Here is a 23,013-nt window from a genome sequence, read left to right on the forward strand (position 1 = left end):
ATTCGAGATCGACTCGATATGTTCGATAGAAAAGCTCGAACTCAAGTTCAAAATTGAGTCGAGCTTATCGAGTTCGAGCTCAAGCTTGTAGAGTATCAAATACATAATAAAAATGATGCTAATACCTTTACTATTCGAACTGTTTCCAATTCGAACTCGAGCTTATCGAACCTGTAGAGTATCAAATACATAATGAAATGACACTAATATCCCTACTATTCGAGCCTGTCGAGCTATGCTTGACTCGTCTATTAAACGAGCATCAAGTTGAACTCGAGCTCGACTCGTTTCTTTCAATAAACGAGCTGAGTCGAGCCATTATCGAACCGGAGCGAGCTTGGCTCGCGGGCTATCCAGTTCGATTAACAGTTCTAGCCACAGCTAACTGTTATAACAACCACCCTTTGAAATAATTCTTGTATTACCCTTGCCAAGGATGTCATTCGAGTTTATGTTTATATATGTAGAATGTCATTTGAATTGCTATTTTTATAAAAAAAAAAAAAGAAAAGTACTATAATGATTTTATATATAAAAAATAAAAAAATAATTAAAAATATATAAAAAAATTTTTGAAAAATAACAAATCAAACTCTGCTAGACAAGGTGAATGAGCGGAGGAGAGGAGTAGAGGACAGTAAAATGGAATGGAACGGTGCATCGGAATAGCAACAAGAATGGAGGGAATTCAACAATCATATATAATTTTTGTTTTCGAGGAATAAAGTAGAAAGTCGGTACTAGTAGCATCGCTTTAGCTCATTCGCTTTGCGTCCAATCACGAACCCAATGCCTCGCCTTTTTAATGATATTTTTAGGAGTGTATGTACCAGACAATCAAACTCTGAAAAAGCTCACATCTAACAATAAAAAAATACCCTTATCAAAAAAAAAAAAAAACACCATAAAATTAATCTACATTTGATTGTACCGTTAACGCAGAACAAGTTCAGCCGCCGGGCTCGTCATCTATCAGAGGAGGAGTCGGGACGAGAACCAACCCCAGAAACTTTTTGAGAATCTTTAAAACCCTAAATCCCGGAAACTTAAAAGAAAAAAAGAATTTATAAATAAATCTATAGGTGATAAATAAATCTATTTCACTAAATTTATCCATACTCGTTTATAAATAGATAAATATAAATATTTAAAATTTTTACATATGGGTATAAATGGGTTACCCAATAATACCCATCAGACCCATCAAATTCAATTAATTCATCAAACCCACTTAGAATTGTCTTTCCGCAAACCTGTTCTTTTCCCTCACCTCTTTTTTATTTTTTATTTTTTTTTAGATTCTTCATTTTGCTATGATGTTAACTATTTTTATTTGTTAACTTGCTAATTTTTCGGCATTACCAATTTAAGACTAATTTTAGCCTATTTTCTTACTTTTTCAAAAGGAAATTTTAAATTTACACACGAAAAAAATGCTAGTAGTTCAAAATTTTTGATGTTTTATGTTAACTTTTATGGTATTTAGTTCAAATTTTTATATTCTTAAGTGTTCAATTATTAAATAGTATGTAATTCTGCGATATAGAGTACAGATGGAAAAAAAATTATAATAAGGCTTATTGAACATTATAAGTAAATATTTAAAACTAATGATGGATATAAAGGGTGGTATGAATTGATAACTTAATTTGTAAAAATGAATTTAAATGAGTTTACAAAAAATTTAAATAAATGAATTATAAATGGGTAAGTGGGTCATCCAATTTAATTTTTGACTTATCTATTTATACTTATCTAATTAAATGGGTATAAATAAATTGATTTACTTATACTCATTATCTATTTTAACCAACTAAAATCCATCCGAATCACCTATTTTCGTACCTCTACTTTTAAAGTAAGACTGCATTCGATCGTACCTTATATTTTTATTCTTTTTTTAAATAGGATATCTCGACCTCAATGAGCGTGTTTAGATAGAAGATTATTTGAAATAATTATTTTGACTTATCTATTTATACTTATCTAATTAAATGGGTATAAATAAATTGATTTACTTATATCCATTATCCATTTTAACCAACTAAAATCCATCCGAATCACCTATTTTCGTACCTCTACTTTTAAAGTAAGACTGCATTCGATCGTACCTTATATTTTTATTCTTTTTTTAAATAGGATATCTTGACCTCAATGAGCGTGTTTAGATAGAAGATTATTTGAAATAATTACTGTGATACTTTTTATAATATGATGTATATAAAATTAAAAAATAATTAAAATTTATATGTATAATGTAAGCATACAAAATTAATTTTTTTTTTGGTAAATCTTATACTAACCAAACATAGAATTAATGAGTTTCATTCATCTGTGAATTAGAGAATTTGAATTTGAACCTGATGATGCAGCACGAATGCTCACGGTAAGCACCACGCCAGGGACAAAGCAATAAATAAAGTAAAAGTAGCGGCCCTGGCCTGAATTGTTGAAACGTGGAATACAAGAGGGTATTGTGGCGCAGTATAAATAAATAATAGTACTACTGTACGCAGTAGCATCACCATCATCCATCCATCCAACTTACTTCCAGAATCGATTATCGAGTAAGTATCCGTCAGCCTACGCCATTTTCATCGTCCAAAATCCTTATTAAGAGGAAAAAAGTCCAAATCCCGCTCGGTGGCGACGACGCAACGGCACTGAAACTCGCCGCAAGCTCTCTCTCTCTCTCTCTCTCTGTGCAATATATAGAGAGAATAGATTCCTTCTGTCCTCAGGGGCACCAAAAGATATTTATACAGATTTTTAGTTGAATAATATTTCAATAATTGCGTCTGCTTTGCCTTTGATATTCACATTTCGTCGCTGCCATCCAGCCATTACAATCAGGTACTTTCGTAATTTTTTTCAGTCTTTCATAGCTTGCTCTCTCTCTCTCTCTCTCTGTTTGGACTGGTGGTATTTAAATTTGCCTATCCTTTTCCTTTTTTCTTTAAATGAAATTCGAATGTCATGAGTTATTTTTATTTAGATGTTTTCTTCGTTTATATTCGGATGAATGGCTGTTCTTTGTTAAGCCCTCCCCGTTTTTCGTCTTTCTGTCACTTCTAAGCAAGTGTTCCAAGCTGTAATTAATAATCAAAACAGAGAAAATGAAGCTTCAGTCATTTGCGACCAATTTTAAATCGATTTAACTTTAGAATCAAGCATAGTTAATGGAGTAGCATTTAACTGCTTCACGCTTTATTTTCTCGGAGGAATAAGCGAATTTAATGATGACGGTTTTACTATTCCTTGCTCTATTCTCTATTTTTTCCTCCTCTCGTTATTGATCTGTAGAGCGCAACTTTCCTGATTTACTTCTGCGTGAATTTTACGCTGATTCCTAGAAATACATGAAGTGGAATATTTTTTCTGTTGCATGTGGGTTTTCCTTGATGGATGATGTTAATGCGGTGATGTTTCCAAAGTTTGCATAAAAAATAGGTAAAAGACTTAAAGAAATGAGAGAGATTAAGGTTCAGTAGATATTTTGTTCGATTTACATTCCATTTGAACGGTTGATTGGTAACATTTGGTTTATTGCGTCTGCGCTCCAGAACAAAATTTTATATTATACTTTATTTGCCTTTGACTTGAACTAGTCACGTGCATCTAGGCGTGTTTCGAAGACTCTTGCCAATTCCGTATATACGAATACTGTACATTCATTCCCATTGCAAGTAATTGGCTGGTAGCTGCTGCAAAATTATTCAACTTGGGAAGTACCTTTTTATGTTTTTTTTCAATGCACTTTGTTTGTTTGGTAAGCTTTCTTATGCTTAGTTTGTTAGACATTGCACAGTTTATTTGCATAATGAACATTCTGAAATGTAAATGCTCCACTAAGACATAGGTCTCAAAAACGATCTAGATATGGTGGCTATGCATGCTTTATTTTTCTGTTTCTTTTTAAATCTTTTTTGATATCATGGTATTTGATTGGATATCATGGTGGATATTAGAGACTGGAGGCGAAGAAGAAAAAGATAGTATATGGAGGGCCACGAAGGAAGAGGTTTGGGTTGCCAGAAGACTATGGATGAGAAGATTGATGCAACCAATGGTTCAGACAAGGCTGTCATCCCTTCTTGTTGCTTGAAAGCCAGGGCATCTGACCCTGAATGTGATGCCAAATGTCACGCAACAGTTGTTTCTGGATGGTTCTCTGGACATCAGACATCATCTGGTTATTACAAAATAGCTTGTTATCCTACTTTTTTTGAATGATTTTTGGTCAAAGTTGATGTGTTTTCTTGACTTTTTTTTCTTTTAATGTTGTTTTACAGAGAAAACTCCTATTCAGATGTACTTTAACAATCCAATGTGGCCAGGTGTGCGTTGCTTTTTCCCTACTTTCATATGATCTAGCAATATGCTTCTGCCTTCCTCTTTAGAGTATAGTCTTGCATGCTAATTCCTTCTTTTTTTTTTTCTTTTAATTTCATGAACTTATTCAGTACATGATCCAATGTCTTAACGTTAGATAATGCTTTCCGGATATACATACTCGATTGAAGTTTCATATTTACATACATTTGAAATGGCTTTTTCTCCCCAAAGTTTTTGCTGTATTTCAAGTGCTAAATATATTTATGCAGTTTGAATGCATTTTAGCTCATCAAAAGTATTAGAAGCAAAGATTTTTTTTTTCTGCTGAAGAAATTTGCTGATCAGGTGTCAAGGAAAAAGAAAGAAACAAGGGAATTAACCTATACATTTTCTTTCAGATTTAGTTGTTGCCTAACTACAGAAAAAGGATTGAGGGTATTAACAAAGAATTTATGATCAGTGTGCAATACTACCTAGTTGGAAGAGTGCTTGACTGCTTGTAAAACGAAAATGTAATGTGGAGTTTGAAGTTGGCTATCCCATGTCACAATGTAAATAGCATGTTACTAGTATTGTTGCTCGTTTTATGCGTGCAATTTGAATTTGTTTTTGTTTGCCCATAGGAGAAGCACATTCCCTCAGAGTGGAAAAGATTTTATTCAAGGAAAGATCAGAGTTTCAGGAGGTTTTGGTTTTCCAGGTTCAGGATCTTAAACTTTAGAGAGAAAAGTATTTATGTCGGACACTGTCATCTTTTTGTTGTACTCTTTATTGCCTAATTCCATATTTCTTTTTTAAATCTTGCAGTCCTCATCATACGGGAAAGTTCTTGTGCTAGATGGCATTGTTCAGTTGACTGAGAAAGACGAGTGTGCTTATCAGGAGATGATAGCTCATCTTCCTCTCTGTTCAATTAAATCCCCCAAAAATGTCTGTCGTTGTCGTCTATGGGTTTTCTTTTTTTCCCTTTCCCCACTATGACTGTACACTATTGGAGAATCACCACATACTTAGCTATCTGTTATTCTTATCCTAAACTATGTATTATCTTAGGCAAAGGAAATGGCAGTGTTCTTTGAAATCCTTCAATGAAGTAGAATCACCACATGCTTAGTTATCTGTTATTCTTATCCTAAACTATGTATTATCTTTGGCAAAGGAAATGGCAATGTTCTTTGAAATCCTTCAATGAAGTAGTTATCTTCCTTCCAAACTTCCGTATCTTATCTTCCTTATTGGTCCTACATGTTTGTAAAGGTTGAGAATTGTGGTTGCTTGTCTGAAATTTACTTTTTGATTAGCTATTCAAATTTATATATCATGGTTTTTACTACGCTTTAGTCAAACCGTGTATTAATCTACTATAACCATAGGATAGTGTGCCTTGTACTGCTGTTTGTGACTTTAGGCCCATAATTTTTCACATGTTTGTAATTTGAATAGTCCTGTAAATTGTCCATTTTCTTCCATGCAAATGTGGAGTCTAATACATTGGCAAGCATGGCCGGATAATTTTCTTTTTATAGATGATAGCTTCAAGGAGTATGGTGATAGATAGTAGCTTGTTATGTCATATGGTTTATTCTTGGGTGATGTCATATGGTTTTCTTTTGGTTGATTCCTAAATGTGAAATCTCTCCGTTCTTAGATAATAAAATAAAGAAATCTTAAACTTGTATGATTTAGTCCTTCAGGATGTGATCAGATATAGTCGCTATCTTTTTGCCTGCATAGTATGTTTTTTCTTCAATTTCGTATTGTTCCTACATTGTTCATTCTTGTCTAATTAAGTTTATAAAGCACAGGTTCTTGTGGTAGGTGGTGGTGATGGTGGTGTTCTCAGGGAAATTTCTCGTCACAGTTCTGTGAAGTTGATCGACATCTGTGAGATAGATAAGATGGTTATTGATGTAAGTTTAAAAGTGAATTCCGTTGATTTCGGAATGTATCATTAGTGATATTATTCTATTCCTATCAATTCTTGCTTGTAGGTTAGTAAGAAGTTTTTTCCGCAGCTAGCTGTTGGTTTTGATGATCCTCGTGTGCATCTTCATGTTGGTGATGGTATGTCAAATGTTCCAATTTCTCCCTCTCTATTCTTTTCCTATTGGTGATAAACAAAAATTTCCAAGTTTAAAAGTGTTTTTTGTGGGCTCATTTTTCAAAAAATATCCCCCGGATCACTGATGTAGCTTTTTTGTTTTTTTTTTTTTTCATTGTAAAAACTGGATAAATGGTATCAATTGAATAAACAAAAGACATACAGTAAGTCTGAACCTTGCAACATGTCTTCCTGTTGCTCGGATTTCTGGTGCCCCTTTTGCATATGCACTTTTAGTGGTGTATTACACATGTTTCTTCAGCATCTGGGTACGTGGTATCTACTTGAACGTCAAAAGCTCTACCCATGATGAGTTAGGTTTATAGACTTTACTTGATATGCCTACTGATCTAAGCAAGGAGATCCCCTTATTTCATCGTGGTTGCATTGATTTGTTCATGTAGGATAAAACATGCTTTTCGTCCAGCTTTGTATTTTTACTGTCTTGTTAAGGTTATTTTTTTCTGATATTTACAGCTGCTGAGTTTCTACGGAGTGCATCTGAAGGGAAGTACGATGCTATTATTGTTGACTCATCGGACCCTGTAGGTATGACCCCCTTTTATTCGGTTTTATGCAACATCAGTATTAATGTCTCTTTGAGTATATATTATTATATTTTTCAGGAAACTGCTTTATTCTCCGTTGAGTTTTGGTTATCTGTTTCCTTTGTTGTCTGCAAAAGATTAGGGAACAATTTTGAGGTATCAAGTTGTTGGGTATATTATCGTTTATCTTTGTGTAGACATGAAAGTGGCTTTGCTGCTCATATATGCCCTTCAGATGTGGCACTGACAACCTCTCTCTGTGCTGGGTACCCCTTTTCATTTCTTATATCCGAGTATTTGGATGGTTATGCAAGCACAACGCCTTGCCCTGCGCATAAAAGCTTTGTTTCTGTTTATGTCGGAACTCATCCACTTTTCTTTTTTTTTTTCTTGGTAAAGTTTGGGAGAAATAGAAAACAAAATCTAACTCTCTGGTTGCAGGACCTGCTCAAGAACTTGTAGAGAGACCATTCTTTCAGACAATTGCAAAAGCACTAAGGCCTGGTGGGGTTCTTTGTAATATGGCAGAAAGTATGTGGCTTCATACGCATCTTATACAGGATATGATATCTATATGTCGAGAAACATTCAAGGGTTCTGTTCATTATGCATGGACGAGTGTTCCTACTTATCCAAGGTAATACTTGTGAAAAATTGTACAGAATTTTCTGTTGCTGCAAATTCTCTAGACATTTATTGAGTTAGCTCTTCCTTTATTTGCTAATTAAGCATCCCTTAATGTTGCCACCGGTGTAATCATATCGTTTTTCTTTTTTGCTTATTTATTGATACCCCTGGATTTCCCTACTTTGCCCTTGTGTCTCCATTTGAGGGGAGGAAATCTGGGAGTTTCTTGACCTGCTGACATTCCAAGAAAATATTTAAGGAACTGTACTTGTTGTGCAGTGGTGTCATTGGATTTCTGATATGCTCAACTGAGGGGCCCCCAGTAGATTTTCTACATCCTATCAATCCCATTGAGAAGTTAGAGGGGGCAGTACAGCATCAAAGAGAACTTAAATTTTACAATTCAGAGGTAGTTCATTTTTATTTGCCATCCCTCACTATACTTCTCGTTTGTTGCCTACTTAACTGGATCTTGCTGCATTCTAATGAGTTTGCATAAATTGATTAAGTAAATGTATTTTCAGATGTTAAAGTCTAATTTGTAGAGTTTCTTAAACCTAAAAAGGCATTAGGTTATCTTCACCAATTGGGGGAGTAGTTTGGTTGAGATGGGACTGAAGGTCTTTGAACCAGCCCCCATCCACACTGGCCATAGACAGGTTTAAGAACCGTCTTTGCCTGTGGTCTTGAACTTAGGCTTTCTTGAGGTTCTTGGCTTTGATCAACTTCCCTTTTTGCCAACTGCGGCCTGGTAGTGTGGTTTTGCATCGTTGCCAAATCTTCTGTTTTATTTTTTCCAATAAAGTAAGAGTTCACCAAACCTTAAGCTTGGGTGACTAGTACCGTCTCTCTCTCATGAGCTGCTCGTTTTTGACAGATCCATAAAGCAGCCTTTGCCTTGCCATCTTTTGTCAAGAGGGAACTTAGCTGTCTCCGTGATATCAAACTGCAGGAGCGCCAGCGACTTGGTTGATCTTTTATCATTAGTTATTGCTTCTGTGGTGGCTTCAGATACGATTATTCATGATGCTGCAATTAGTTCATCGAGTTGTTGAGAAAGTTCCACTAGTATGGCCATTAAAATCACCATAATATAATGAAGGGTTTGATCTTCATGATTGTTGATGTTAATTCCTAAGAGATCTCGATTAATCGACAGAACTTTCTATTATTTACCAAGGATGGTTGTGAACTGGAGCATTAACCTCATTTTAAGCATTCCTGTCTAGATAAAAGATGCAATGCATGATGGACCTTTAACAGCTGCATTATCCGTTTAGAAGTTTTGATGAGACGAGGAATAATAACGTGGGTGCAGGTCGGGGTCGCCTGGCAGCTTCCTCCGCTACGTAATCTGGATAACTTAACGATTTTTCTTTTTATTATTTTTGTTGTTATTATCATACATTTGGGGTGAGTAACAACTGGAGGATTGCACGCCGTGAAGTCGTGTCGAGTTGGTCTCTTGAAAATTAATTAGATGGATCTCTCTATATTTCTGAGAAAATTTTTGGTGTTGCTCTTGAATTCAAAGCGTAAGTACAGTACGATGTTTTGATATTTTGATCTGGGCAGGAAATCGGGTTTGTTTGGATAGTATTATTTGGAATAATTATTGTAGTATTTTTTTGTAATGCGATATATGTAAGATAAAAATATAGTTAAAAATATAAAAAAATAAATTAAAAAATATATTTATGATGCAAGCGAAATATTATTTAAAATAAAAAGATATCCAAACAAATTCTTAACACGTCCTTAAGGGTTTGTTTCTTTTGTTTGGTGAGAAAAAGTTTGGATGATTTTGGTTCAAACCATCATTATAGATTAGTCGTTTGTACGAAAAATGTTTTCTGAACCATAAATCATCAATCATCCACTGACATAGCAATAGAATTTGAATACGTAATTTTTCATTTTAGTAAAAGTGATCCGTTCTAATCAATTTAGCTATAAAGTTGTTGGTACTTTTAAGTTTAGTTTTGTTGTTATAATACATAAGTAAAACTCTTCTCTGAAAAATTTATTAGATTTAAAAAATAAATTAATCTTATACATACTTTCTTGTCACGCATGAGATTTTAATGATGATGATGTATGAGTGTAGAGAGAAATTTTAATGATGATGTGTTAGTGTACAGAAAGTAATCTTTACAAAATACAGAAGGAAAGAAAGAAAAAAAAGGAGGGAAAAGAGTCACCGAGCGCACCACAACGTTCTTATTAAATTTTAACAAAAGAAAAGATGCGGGCGTTAAAAGATCATGACAAGTCTATCTTCTCCCTCTCCCGCCAAGCTCTTCCCTCTTCAATCGCCCATACGCAGACCCAGGACCCCCCCTTCTCACCAGAGCCTCTCCCCAACACATCACCGCAAGACAAAACCCAAATTTGAAGCTCTCAAGGACAATCTCATCCGCCATGCAGATGCCGGCGACATCAAAAGAGCAATCTCCACCCTGGATTTTATGGCCCGAAATGGCCTCACCCCTGACCTCACATCCTACTCCGTACTCCTCAAATTCTGCATCCGGACCCGAAACTTCCATCTCGGGAAGCTTATTCACTCTAAGATCCTCGGCTCAAAGCTCCAACTCGACTCCATTGTGCTCAATTCCCTCATTAGCCTCTACTCCAAGAACGGCGACTGGTTAACTGCTCGAAACATATTTGAAACTATGGGTGAGAAGAGAGACTTGGTTTCTTGGAGCGCTATTATTTCCTGCTTTGCGCATAGTAATATGGAACTAGAAGCCATTTTTACCTTCTTTGATATGGTCGAACATGGAGAGCATCCGAACCAATTCTGCTTCTCGGCTGCAATCCAGGCATGTTCAAATGTTAAATATGCTTCAATTGGGCTAGTGATCTTCGGGATTGTGATAAAATCAGGGTATTTCGGTTCAGATGTGTGTGTGGGGTGTGCATTGATTGATTTGTTTTCTAAAGGGTTTCATGATTTGAACCTTGCTAAGAAAGTGTTTGACCAAATGCCCCTGAAGAATTCTGTTTCGTGGACACTTATGATTACTAGGATTTCTCAAATCAGCGATCCTGCAAGTGCGGTTCAGCTATTCTTGGAGATGGTGTTGACTGGATTTGTGCCCGACAAGTTCACTTTTAGTAGTGTTTTATCAGCTTGTGCTGAGCTGGAGTGGTTATCGTTTGGGCAACAATTGCACTCTTCTGCGCTCAAGTCTGGCCTTTCATCAGATGTCTGTGTTGGTTGTAGTCTAGTGGACATGTATGCCAAAAGCACTGCAGATGGATCTATGAGTGACTCGAGGAAGGTCTTTGACCGGATGCCGGTTCACAATGTTATGTCTTGGACAGCAATTATCACAGGTTATGTCCAGGGTGGAGGCGATGACTGGGAAGCCATAAGTTTGTATCGCATGATGATGGAGGAGGGTTCAGTAAAACCCAATCATTTTACTTTTTCTGCTCTATTGAAGGCATGTGGAAATCTTACTAGTTTGGGTATGGGTAAGATAGTTTACGGCCATGCAGTGAAGTTAGGTCTAGCGTATTTTGACTGTGTGGGAAATGCTTTAATTAGCTTGTATGCCAGATGTGATAAGCTGGAAGATGCTCGAAGAGCATTTGAAGTTCTATTTCAAAAGAATTTGGTTTCTTTTAATACAATTGTTGATGCTTATGCTAAGAATTTCAAATCTGATGAGGCTTTCGAGCTTTTTAGTGGAATTGAAGATTCTGGAGTTGTGGTTGATGCTTTTACGTATGCCAGTCTCTTGAGTGGAGCAGCAATCGTAGGTGCAGTTGGCAAGGGTGAGCAAATTCATGCTCGATTGCTCAAGGCAGGTTTTGAGTCTAACGAGTACATTTGTAATTCACTGATCTCCATGTATTCCAGGTGTGGTAACATTGAAGCTGCTTCCCAGGTTTTCAGGGACATGTCAGATCAGAGTATCATCTCATGGACTGCTATGATCACAGGGTTCGCAAAACATGGTTTCGCAGAAAGAGCCTTAGAATTGTTCACTGCAATGCTTTCTGCTGGCATCAAACCCAATGAGGTCACATATGTTGCTGTTTTATCAGCTTGCAGCCATGCTGGCATGACAGACGAGGGATGGAAATACTTCCATTCTATGTCAGAAGAGCATGGTATAAGTCCAAGGATGGAACATTATGCATGCATGGTTGATCTATTAGGTCGATCTGGTTTTCTTGACAGAGCTGTTGAGCTCATAAAGTCAATGCCTTTTGTTGCTGATGCTTTAGTCTGGCGGACATTGCTCGGGGCTTGCCAAGTTCATGGAAATGTAGAATTAGGAAAACATGCAGCAGAAATTATCCATGAGCAGGATCCAGACGATCCGGCAGCACGTGTCTTACTATCAAACTTGTATGCTTCCAGCGGTCAATGGGAAAAGGTAGCAAATATCAGGAAAGGAATGAGAGCAAGAAATTTGGTAAAGGAAGCAGGTTGTAGCTGGATAGAGGCAGAGAATAAGGTGCACAAGTTTTATGTAGGTGATACCGAACATCCACAAGCCAAGGAAATCTATAAAGAACTAGATCGATTGGCTGTCAAAATAAAGGAGATGGGTTATGTACCAAATACCAACTTTGTTCTTCATGAAGCTGAGGAAGAACAGAAGGAACAGTATCTATTCCAACACAGTGAGAAATTAGCCGTGGCATTTGGCCTTATAAGCACGTTCCACCCAAAGCCAATTAGGATATTTAAAAATCTCCGAGTATGTGGAGATTGTCATTCTGCATTGAAATATATATCACTGGCCACTGGAAGAGAAATACTGGTTAGGGATTCAAACCGGTTCCACCATATCAACAATGGCATATGCTCCTGCAACGATTACTGGTGAATTATTTATGTACATGTACTGCTTGTCTGCTACCATAGGCGGGTCTTGTGATGAAGAAAGATAAGATCTTTTTCATATTTATCCATCCACTTTTTTTTTCCACTACTCGTATGCTCTAATTTATACCATCTTCATTTCTTGTTTACTTGGGTATTTCAAGTTTGAAGAGCTACTTTTATCTGTAATCTGAGTTCGACTCTCAGAAGTCCGCTTTTTCTTCGTTATTGTCACCCTGTAGAAAAGTATTCCAACTTCGTCAATATTCTCAAGTCACGACTTAATTAGGAGGAAGGAACCCAGGTTCCTCAAAAACTCTCATAGTCTCTTTCTCTGCGCATGTATCTCTACTTCCGCACTTCATCACCCCACTTTGCGCACTGTTTTATGAGCTCTTGTGTGCAACTCTCCTTTATTTTATAGTTTTAGAATTTGTGTCAGTGCTGAGAGCGAGTTCTAATAAGGAATAGGAACCGAATGCCCTCCCTGCAGATGAATTGAAGAAGAAGGATCACAGTGTCTCAACAATCAATTCAGAAAAGTTAAACGGTTCACATGGAACAAGCCACCTCCAGGTGATCGAGGAACTTCCCCATTGCAAACAACCGCACCTGCTACTCAAAAGGATGAGAATCAAGAAAACCAAAAGAGCCTTCTAGACAAACTAAAGGCATTTCGATTACATGCTCTATCATGGTTCAAAGACTCGGCCGAGTCCTCACCGTTTTTAACTCTCGATACGATACCGGGACAATACGATTCCGAGATATTTGATTCACCGAGATGCCACTGTGAATAGTTGAAACGGTCGAGTCACACCGAATCACTCCGAATCCCCCCGACTCAATTTGAATTTTTATTATTTTTATTAATTTTTAATTATTTTTGTTTATCATATTTTTTATAATTTTTAGAATATTAAATATTTTAAAAATTCGCGTTTCGTCGACACCGTGACCGATATGTCGTGACTGATGTGAAACGATCCGGGCTGCGATCGCAACTGCGACCGCGACTTTGAACCATGATCCATAGAGGAATGAGGATGCTTCAAAATTAAATTTGTGTCATCCGATATATGCTTCTATATTTAAAGCTTTTCCCGACAGAAATTAATTGAGTTTTGTAGCTGCACTGTCAAAAATGCTCAAGATTGGGGCCGTAACCTTTAACCAAGCTCGGGCATTTTGTTGCAAACACAATTTATGTAACAGAAACTCAGCAACCTTGCATTTGCCTCGGTTAACTAACATGTGCAACCACTAATGATGTTTTTACCCTAACGAATTTGATGCCTGCCGCAAATCTTGTCCACTATCTGGAAATAGAAGGCCAAGAAATAGAGCCCTCTCAATGAAGCAACTGGCATAAGACCTAACCTACGGCTCACCCTATGACATTGAAGTAGTTCGTTTCCTCGCGATCCGTACTGGTCCATTGGGTTATAAATACTGGCCCATTTCCGTTTTCAAGGATAACCAATCTCTCTTTTCCATTTTCGACGGTGGTTCAGTTTTCATCGATCACCCGTAAGCTCAGTTAGATCTCCCTAAATTAGGATAATATAGCTAAAGTGACAATGACAAAAAAAACAAAAAAAAGAGTGAAGAGTCATTCCGGAGGACAAGCCCCGATCCTGGGTCTCTCTTGTTGTGTGTTTGCAAGCCACTAGCTCAGCTTCGTCAGCATCTTGTTGGTCGCACAGCAGGCAAGATAGATGTCAAAAGAACCGGCACTCAGGAGACAGTTATTTCGATCATTCATCCTGGTACAAAGCGAACTAGACCTTGGCTTAGAGAAAGCTGTAAATGTCCCGAGGAGTAATTTGCAATGTGAATGTCTAACTTCAAAGGATCTCATGGGTCTGGACTCCGTTGCTTGTGATGCTGACATCACGGGGTCCTCATTTGTCCGAGATGCTGGTGATGCTCTCATGTTGTGCCACGAGCTTGCAAGGCATAAAATTTGGAAGATGGTGCTGTGTCTGAAGAATGAAACAAGAGGTAGATTTGAGAATTTGCCCTCTTTGCTTATGGAGGCAATGAAAATGCCAAATCCTTGGGCATTATGATTGGAAGAGGAGATCTTGCATCGGAGTGGAGCCGGGATGACCTGGCAGATGTCCAAGAAGGTATCCTGTCCATCTGCAGTGATGCTCTTGTGCCAGTTATTTGCCCGGTTCTGGAGTCGCTCATCAAGTCAGGAGTGCCTACAAGAACTTTCCCATGTGAAACACTATCCAGTGAAGCCTCCTATACTAAAACAAGCTCCATTCATGCCCCCATTGAATTGCTTCTCTGACTCTCGTCATTCTTTCTTTTGAATTTTATTCTGTTAGTCGCTTCAAATGCACTAATGGCTGAATATTTTTCTGCTTTGGCATTGCAATTTGTATCATGTTGAACAAATGGAGAAATATACTCCAAGCCATTTCAACACTGCACAGAATCTTAGAGGTGTCCCTCTGCAGAGGTAAAAGGAGAACTTTATTCTGTGATCCCGCTGAGAAATTTCTCAAACAGCTGTCTCATCTTCATGCATGATATTATTCTGAATCTTTATGATATTCCTGGCAAATAAATGCACATTTCTATCAATACATTGATGTCATCAATGGTTCCATTACATCATTCTTGTCTCGATATTGATAACTTGAAAATATTTAAAAAACAAAGAGGAAAATTGGAAATCATTCATTTCTTACTCACTCACTTGAAAAATTACCCTTGCATGGATATGAAGCATATACAACATAACATACACAATTAACCAAACAAATATGAAGCATATACAACATAATATCATTTGTGGCAAAGCCCCAAATATACATTTTAACCAAACAATATTACCTTCTACCTAATTATCAGCAGTAAAATCAGGCTCTGCTGGTTTTTGAAGCATTATTGGTGGCACTCTCTCTGTCAACCTTGAATTCCTAGCACCATTGCGTCGTAAAGCACGAAGCGCATTAGCAGCAAACCTTGAGGCATAGATAGTGGCACCCAAACTGGGTGAACTCCCTTCATTCTTTGCCAATGCATTTTGCAACCAATTTTCTTCTTCACGAAGAGATTCTTCTAGCTTCTTTCTACAACAGCGGCGCCATGCTGCCTGTATAAAACAGGCTGCCCATGTCCTCCATTGCTGAGAGTAAAACCTAAAAGTGTGGCGAAGTTGCTTACTGTGTAGTCGACGAAACTGTGAGGCCACAAATTTCAAATCATCTGCTATTAGAGCAAATGCTTCGACCTCTGAGAGAGCTTGAACAGTTCTAGTTGATATTGGGAGATTAGATGATGAATGGGGGTCCAGTGCCCAAGTAAGCAGCTCCTCTCCACAAAAGTCACCAGCTTTTAGATAATCAGAGTTGAAAAAGCCAGTCCTTCCTCCATTGGTGGTCACAGTTAGCAGTTTGCCCCGCATTATGAACAACATCTCATCAACTGGGTCACCCTCCCTCACAATGAAGCTGTGTTCGGTGTATAATACTGGCTTAAGACGATCACACAATGCATCCAAGAGTTGTTCATCCAATTTTTCGAACATTGGAACCTTAATAGTAAACAATAAAGAGGGCAAAACAAAAGGTGGCAGTTAACTAGTGCAGCTAATCGATATAAGAGCATCTTGAGATTAATTAAAAAAAAGGGGGGGGGAATTGGAAATATAACAGACTGCCAGGTATTAGTTAAAATCAGGTATAGTTTCTTTTACTCAACGGTGTCCAAAACTGGAAAAAAATTAGTAGTTGAAACAAAAAATGAATTTCCTAGTTGTTTGAATACATTTAAACATGTCCGTGGAAAATTTTAGCTAAGATAACTTAGCTGAGAATTTGGAAGGGAAAAAAACTACTAAAAATGGTGAAGTCGGAAAAAAGGAAGCTTATAGTTGAACGATACTTTCTTCTTGATGCCACAACAAATTCATGATAGACAGGATGCTAATTCTGAAAGGGAAAGAAAATGAAATTAAAGGAATAAAAAAGCAAAAGACAAGAACTAACCCTCATTAGCAGAGCCAAACAAAGGTGGCGTTTGATATCTCTTCTGAGGTCTTTGGGGAGGTTTTGAATCAAATTTTCCTCATCAACACCCCTATTTTCCTGCCATTTATATTGTTCATATCGCCTGATCCGCTCCTTTAAACTGTCAGGGAGCAAACGATGAGACATCCACTGTTCCGCATCTCGTCGTTTTACCCTCATCTCCTCTAATCTTAATGTTGTAGACTGCAAATATGCCTGTTGCATATAAGTGTTTCTAGTCAGTAGGACCCAGAACAAGTACCCAAAAGTCATAAGATCAATGTTTCCAGAAACCGACTTCCTTTTTTTATAAATTAGAAATCCTTCAGCTAAAACGATGTACTACAAAATATATTAAAAACTAAAACTAGACATGCAGCCTAAAGTCGCTTTTCAGTGGAAACTGTCCCAGATCACATTCAACAAACCAAGCCTTGAACTGGTAAACCAATTTCAGGGGAAAAAAAAGGCACGGCTCTTGGGATTTTGAATGATCAAAGAATATCAGCTGCTACCAGTTTTAAGCAAGAGCTTGTTATGCAACAAAAAATAATTTTAACAACTAAAACTCAAAAACATGGGTAATCCCTTCACCTGCATATTTCCAATGAGAAATGAAAATAACACCAAACCAGAGATGGAAATGAAGACTGCAAAGCAAATTTCCCAGACAAAGGTACTTGTTTTGAGATTCTGACCAAGAGAACTGCAGATATCAAAACAACATATGTAATGCTAAATTAGAAGTTATAAATAGAATACAAACACTAAACTAAGATAAGTTTCAGGACATGCAGCAATTAGAGCAACATTATAATACAACACCCATTTAAATCAAATATTTTAAACCCAGCACAAGGTAAATTTCAAGATGAATTACCCAATAAAAAGAAGAATATGGAAGACCAAGCTGAACACCAGATATTAAGCTATAATAAGAAACAATCTAATTGAAATCTTCACAAAATGGACAGAGAGAAAAAAACAGAAACCAAAATAAATAGTAAAATGTTTCCCAAAGTTTCTTTCCAAACAAGAATTTCAAGGGCTATATTTAAGTAACACAAATAACTCCTGAGCTGCATGGGCCTCATTAGACAAAGGAACTTCCGTTAGGACATACCATAGCAGAAAAGAAAGCAAACACTTGAAGGAACGGAAAGCTTTGGAGGAAAGAGAGGAGGGGGAGGGGAGTTTGGACATCTTTCTTTCTTCCAAGACCAAGACAGATATGGAAACAAATAAACCAGAAGATTACAAATAAAAAGAAACAAATACTATTCTTTCAAAAATTCTGTTCCTCAAAACATAAAAACGAATGTCAGAGACCAAAGTGACCAATGGCGAATTTGATTTCCTTTTAAGGCACCATTAATAGATTAGACAACGATGGAGATGAAAGCAATCAAACTAGAAATGCTCCAGCCAAAGTGGCACCATACTATTGTGAAACACAGCCAATGCCAACATTTTCCAGGGATGCTGCCTTAGCTCTCATATTATTATCCGAAGATCTGACATTCACACTGAACTTTTAAGTAGAAAAGTAGAAACTACAGTGGCAGTACCTCAGGTTTTGGAGGCCCCACCAGAAACAATAGAAGAACTTTCGAGGAAAATCCATTGATTCCACTATACCAGACTGAAGGGCATTGAGAAATATACCAAAATCAAAACGTGTGGTATCTGGTGTTTGTATGGGGCAGGAATCATTTAGAAACTGTTTAAATCGTAAGTGATCATCAAGACAGTCGAGTGATGCATGAATGCAATCAGTCTGATTTCCACAAGCACTCTGCCAACAAGTGGTTTCACGTTCTATTGAAAACAAGTACCAAAAGGCTCCAAGAACCTGAAAAGCAGACAAGTGAATCATTAAATGAAGGTGATTGTACAAGTAAACTACAAAACTAAAAAACAGAATAGGACAACCGATAGTGATTGCGTCTAAATTTTCATGCTGTAACTTTTTCGTCATTACTTAAACTTAAAAACACACAGGAAAGGAAAATGTACAGCCATAAGCTTCACTTTGGATTAGATTATTAAAATAAAGCCAAACACAACATTTCGGGGGGAAAAAACTATTTTAATGGCACCAATAGTAAAAGAAAAACAGGTTTGAGTAAAAACTTGCATTTGTTCAATGCATGTAAAGAAAAAGAATAACTTGAGCAACAAAAAGAATTTTTCTTACAGAACTTACATGACTGGCAAGCATGTATAAGAAAAGATTAAATGCAGCTCCAGCCCATGCTGTTTCCGTGAGTATACCAGAAGTTCTTGTGACTTCTTTATAGAGTGGATAAATACGAAGAACCCTTGGTATGTATTGAAAGAACACAACAAACTTTAACATATTCTTTGTGTTCAAAGATCTTGCACCCCTCATCCGAGGAATAACAATCAACATTGCAGCCTGTGAAGGTGACAACAGGATTAGGATCCACTCATACATCTCAAGCTATTCAAGACAAGGTTTTTAATTTAAAAAATTAACTTGCAAGTCCCATGAATTAGCACCATTTTAAAATTCACTACAAAAAAGACATCCCATTTGCACCCACCCCAAAAAAACACACACACACACACACAGAGCAGTATAAACTGTATACTTTATGACACACGACAGAAGGTCAACTAAGCATTCTAAAAAGGCTTCCTAGCATAAAGTCCATCTAACTGAAATTCATGACTCGAAGTCTATCTTCCTGAGCACACAAAAGCATTCAGACTACTAACAACAAAAATGAGATCACAAGACGGCCAATAATAAACTCCATTACCACCTCCAATGTCATCATACCAAAGACATAACAAGAACTTTTTACTCATTCAACCCATGTATATAAGTTCCACAATGAGCTACTGCCTAACCTGCTCATAGTCAACATTAAAAGAATCCCTCTTACCTGAGGCAGTGGAAGAACGGCAAGAATGTCAATCAAAAAGTAGGATGATAGATATCTCTTTGCTATTGCCCATGAATCTTCAACTAAGACACCTCTCCCGAAAACACGGGAAGAAGGGGCAATAAAACCAGTTCGAAATTGAAAGATAATATGAATGAGGTAAAATATGTCCGTGAAAGAACGCAAAACACTTGCTGTGACCTCCAACTTTTTATCGAAACTAAGGCATTTTTTATGGCCATTAATCACTGGAATGTAAAAGAACAAGGGATCCAAAGAGACAGCAATCACACACGAGAGTACAAATATCTTGTTCCACTTCTGAAGGAACAGGCCTTGTGGATCAAGAGTTCTGTTGCTAGATCGGAAGCCTTTAGGCACAAGGCTAGTTAATGAACAGGATCGCAATGAGTCTTTAAAACTTTTGATCCTTTCAGAGCCACTCTCAAAGCCTCCACAAGATTTGTCAGAGACTGAGTTTATTTTTGTTCTAAAGTTTCCAACATGAAGAACATCTTTACTGGCATATTGGCCTTCTGAGCCTGCAATTGATTCCCAACCCTGGAACCTGTATAAAGGACTAATTTAGAAAGATACCGCAGATCTAAATATAAAATTTGTTGATAAGTCCGAGACTTTGAAAAATAGTTTGGCTCTAAGCTTTTGATCATTTCAAAACCACTTTCAAAGCCTCTAGGAACTCAAAATCGGGTTAACAAATTATCTGCAAATAAAGAACTTATCTCAATATTGCTATAAACCTCTAGGATAACATAGTATTCCTACTTAAACTGGTGATGATCGCACCCTTTAACTAGTTGCAAATCATGATACCATGAAAGCAAATTACATAGGGAAAGGGGATCTCTGAACCATTTCTCTTCTTAACATAAATATCCTACGACTTCTTCTAACGCTCTCCTGCCTCCTATTGATTCTTTGCCTCTTTGAGAAGTTATAACCAAGAAGAAACCAACCAGTACGAAAACTGCTACCTGGAGAAATAAGAAAAATCATAGAACTAGAAGTAAATGAGATAAGGCTCAACCAACCTAACAAACTTCTCCTGCTGGTGATTCATAGCTCCAGCTCACGTGTGAAAATGGAATCAATGCATAATCAACCTCAGAACTCTCATAGGTACTAAGAAGTCCTCGATGTAAAAGTTGTGATTGATAGAAAGAAAGCATGCAAAATCCAGAACCCTGAGACGATGTCAAAACCTTTATAAGATTATAACCATTTTGTCAAACAGCAAGTTAGGAACATTTGTAGCTTTATATATCATATGCAAAACAACTTGAAAATTGCAACGTCTAATATCACATTTTTACCCCAAAAATAGCAAGCTATCAACATAATTGAGAAAACTCAATATGTCAGTGAATAATTACATGACGTGGTAAAAAAAATCACATCACGTGGTCTGAAGAAAAAATGAAAAATATAATTGTTAACTTGATTTGATGAAATAAGTGCACGTGAAAATGAAGTGGAAGCGTGAAAAAGCAGATGAAAAATGAAAAATATAGTAGTTAAAAATTTGTAGAATGGCATGCAAATTATCCCAAATGGGTGGAACCTTAGACATACAGCACTATATCAATTATCAAAGAACTTCGTTTTGCAATAGCTAACCTAAAGTTCATTTCAAGAAAGACTTTAAAACTAACATTTCCTTTTTAGTCTTTTTCCGTCTTGTAACCCTAAAGTTCTCTTAAATTCAAACACAAATAGGAAACTATCGGAGTTTAATGAAGTACAAGAATTAAAACCAATCAGGTCAAGTCCGGATTTCTAAAAGCTTTCACCAAATATTTTACGCGCAGCCATTAGCCAGAACATCAAAAACAACCCAGAAAGCTAAAAAAGCAAAGGGGAAAAAAATGCAGTCTTTACTCACAATATTGTGCATATTAGATTGCCAGACAACAAGAATCAATCTTTCACTCTAAAATACAATAAGTTAACAAATTGAGTTAAAACAAATGGAATCGTAAATAGAAATCATCAATGAAAAGCAAGCATATATTCATGGAATCCGCAAAACTCAAAATAAAAATATACTCAAAACAAAAGTGAAAGAGATATAATACACAAGTAGAGAAAGGTGCAAGAGTTCTGAGTAAAAAACCAAGAAAAACACAGAGAAAACAAATACCGACTCTGAACAAAGAAGCAGAGCGGTTGAAGCTTGTTGTCGCTTTGCTTTTCCCTGGGCAGCAGAATCAAGTGTGCAACAGATACCACTCAAAATCAAAGAAGGAAAAAAATCTAAACACTACCTACCTAATAGTACTAGTAAAAACTTGTATTGCAGACAGAGAATATGCTGCAATCCACGACCACGGACAAGAAGAAGACGGTCCAATTTCAGAAGAAGCTTCGCGGAGACTTCCTTCCAACTTGGCCTATATATTGGTAATATCTTTCTTTCCCAGAAATGTTATGTGAATGGAAGACAGTTGCTTGCAGATGATGATGGTGACGGCAATAGTGAGCAGAGAGAAATGAAGATCAAATCAAATGTTGACCAGGGCATAGGGCTTTGGGATGTTGGAATATCAACAACTTGCTTAAAGGCCGAATTTTTTGGTTTTGGATATTTCTTTCCTCTCTGGAGTTCTTTTAGTATACTAGTATCTTTTTGCTTCTTTAACTCGCCCCTCCTCTTCTATATATATACATATATATATATATATATATATATAAATAAGTGCCACCACTATTTCTAAAAGTAGTACTAGCAGGCAGCATACGTACGAGAATGGAAACAGCAGTAGAGTAGTAACAGTAGAATGTGCAAAAGATATTTGATTGGAGGATTATGATTTATGGATGGGATGCTCCTTCATTTTCATATTATCTTCTTCTCTGGTAAAAATTTCCACCTTGGAGCGGACAGCCCATGTTACGATTACCCAGTCGTGTTAGCGTTATGAGTCCACGCAAGTAAAGTTACGACTTACGAGACGCAAACGGTGGTGCCCGTTGGCTGGGGGGTTGCTGTGGGTCTCTTACTCGTGACTTTTCAAAGTTATTATTATTTTTTAGGGTTAAATGCAGAAAATCCCGTGAACTTTCATAGCCGTTGCACAATACATCCCGAAATATATTTATACACACTTTACACCCAGGCTCCACTAAAAAGTACCGAATCTTTACGCACCGTTTACTTTATCACACAAATGTCAACTTTATCCTCGGATAATAATTGAATTGACAAGAGCACCCTTCATCCCAATCAAACCTATTGTGTCGGGCAAAAAGTACAAGGCAAACTGAGTTCACCCTGTCCGATTTCCGCGAACTTGCTCCAAAAACCATTGCGCATATAACTTCTAGGCGAAACCTCCCGCTCATCGTCAGCGGGTCCAACTCCTTCATCTACTCCCTGCTGGTGAAGCACTATAACTCGGAGACCGACGTCTTTGACAAGTCCAATGCGATTAACTCAGTGTCCTCCAAGCTTCGCTACAGCTGCTGCTTCCTATGGGTAGACGTTTCACTACCCATTCTCAACGAGTACCTAGACAAGCGAGTTGACGAAATGCTTGACTCGGGGATGTACGAGGAGTTGGAGGAGTATTTTGCTCAGGAGGGTTTCGCTGAG

At 37.1% G+C, this 23,013-nt stretch overlaps 3 protein-coding genes across 9 annotated transcripts; 2 read left to right on the top strand and 1 right to left on the bottom strand.

Annotated features, from left to right (window-relative positions):
* The first annotated feature begins 2,500 nt into the window (after positions 1–2,500).
* Positions 2,501–8,790, top strand: LOC113724901 (spermine synthase-like). 3 transcript variants are annotated; one of them, XM_072073321.1, is made up of 11 exons: positions 2,502–2,853; positions 3,969–4,192; positions 4,293–4,337; positions 4,959–5,035; positions 5,143–5,265; positions 6,141–6,245; positions 6,351–6,399; positions 6,914–6,985; positions 7,426–7,621; positions 7,891–8,020; positions 8,489–8,790. In XM_072073321.1, exons 2-11 carry the CDS (start codon positions 4,000–4,002, stop codon positions 8,582–8,584), a joined length of 1,086 nt encoding a protein of 361 aa, XP_071929422.1. In that variant the 5' UTR covers positions 2,502–2,853; positions 3,969–3,999; the 3' UTR covers positions 8,585–8,790. The 3 variants fall into 3 exon arrangements, with proteins under 3 accessions (XP_071929423.1, XP_071929422.1, XP_027103585.1); XM_027247784.2 differs by having other exon boundaries at positions 2,503–2,853; positions 6,327–6,399; XM_072073322.1 differs by lacking the exon at positions 7,891–8,020 and having other exon boundaries at positions 2,501–2,853; positions 6,327–6,399.
* A 1,001-nt stretch (positions 8,791–9,791) lies between these two features.
* LOC113724902 (pentatricopeptide repeat-containing protein At3g49170, chloroplastic-like) lies at positions 9,792–12,748 on the top strand. Its single transcript, XM_027247785.2, has one exon. It carries the CDS (start codon positions 9,876–9,878, stop codon positions 12,462–12,464), a length of 2,589 nt encoding a protein of 862 aa, XP_027103586.1. The 5' UTR covers positions 9,792–9,875; the 3' UTR covers positions 12,465–12,748.
* Positions 12,749–13,926: 1,178 nt separating this feature from the next.
* Positions 13,927–22,063, bottom strand: LOC113724903 (cyclic nucleotide-gated ion channel 1). 5 transcript variants are annotated; one of them, XM_027247788.2, is made up of 9 exons: positions 21,690–22,063; positions 20,453–20,605; positions 19,401–19,968; positions 18,695–18,907; positions 18,057–18,340; positions 17,083–17,194; positions 16,468–16,704; positions 15,311–16,013; positions 13,927–15,030 (listed from the first exon to the last, which is right to left on the bottom strand). In XM_027247788.2, the coding sequence occupies exons 2-8, from the start codon at positions 20,479–20,481 to the stop codon at positions 15,318–15,320; spliced, it is 2,139 nt and encodes a 712-aa protein (XP_027103589.1). In that variant the 5' UTR covers positions 20,482–20,605; positions 21,690–22,063; the 3' UTR covers positions 13,927–15,030; positions 15,311–15,317. The 5 variants fall into 5 exon arrangements, with proteins under 5 accessions (XP_027103589.1, XP_027103587.1, XP_071929424.1 ...); XM_027247786.2 differs by lacking the exon at positions 13,927–15,030 and having other exon boundaries at positions 15,142–16,013; XM_072073323.1 differs by lacking the exon at positions 13,927–15,030 and having other exon boundaries at positions 15,142–16,013; positions 21,566–21,702.
* Positions 22,064–23,013: the final 950 nt, after the last annotated feature.

This window comes from Coffea arabica, chromosome 2c (genome assembly GCF_036785885.1).
Source record: "Coffea arabica cultivar ET-39 chromosome 2c, Coffea Arabica ET-39 HiFi, whole genome shotgun sequence".
Classification (NCBI taxonomy): domain Eukaryota; kingdom Viridiplantae; phylum Streptophyta; class Magnoliopsida; order Gentianales; family Rubiaceae; genus Coffea; species Coffea arabica.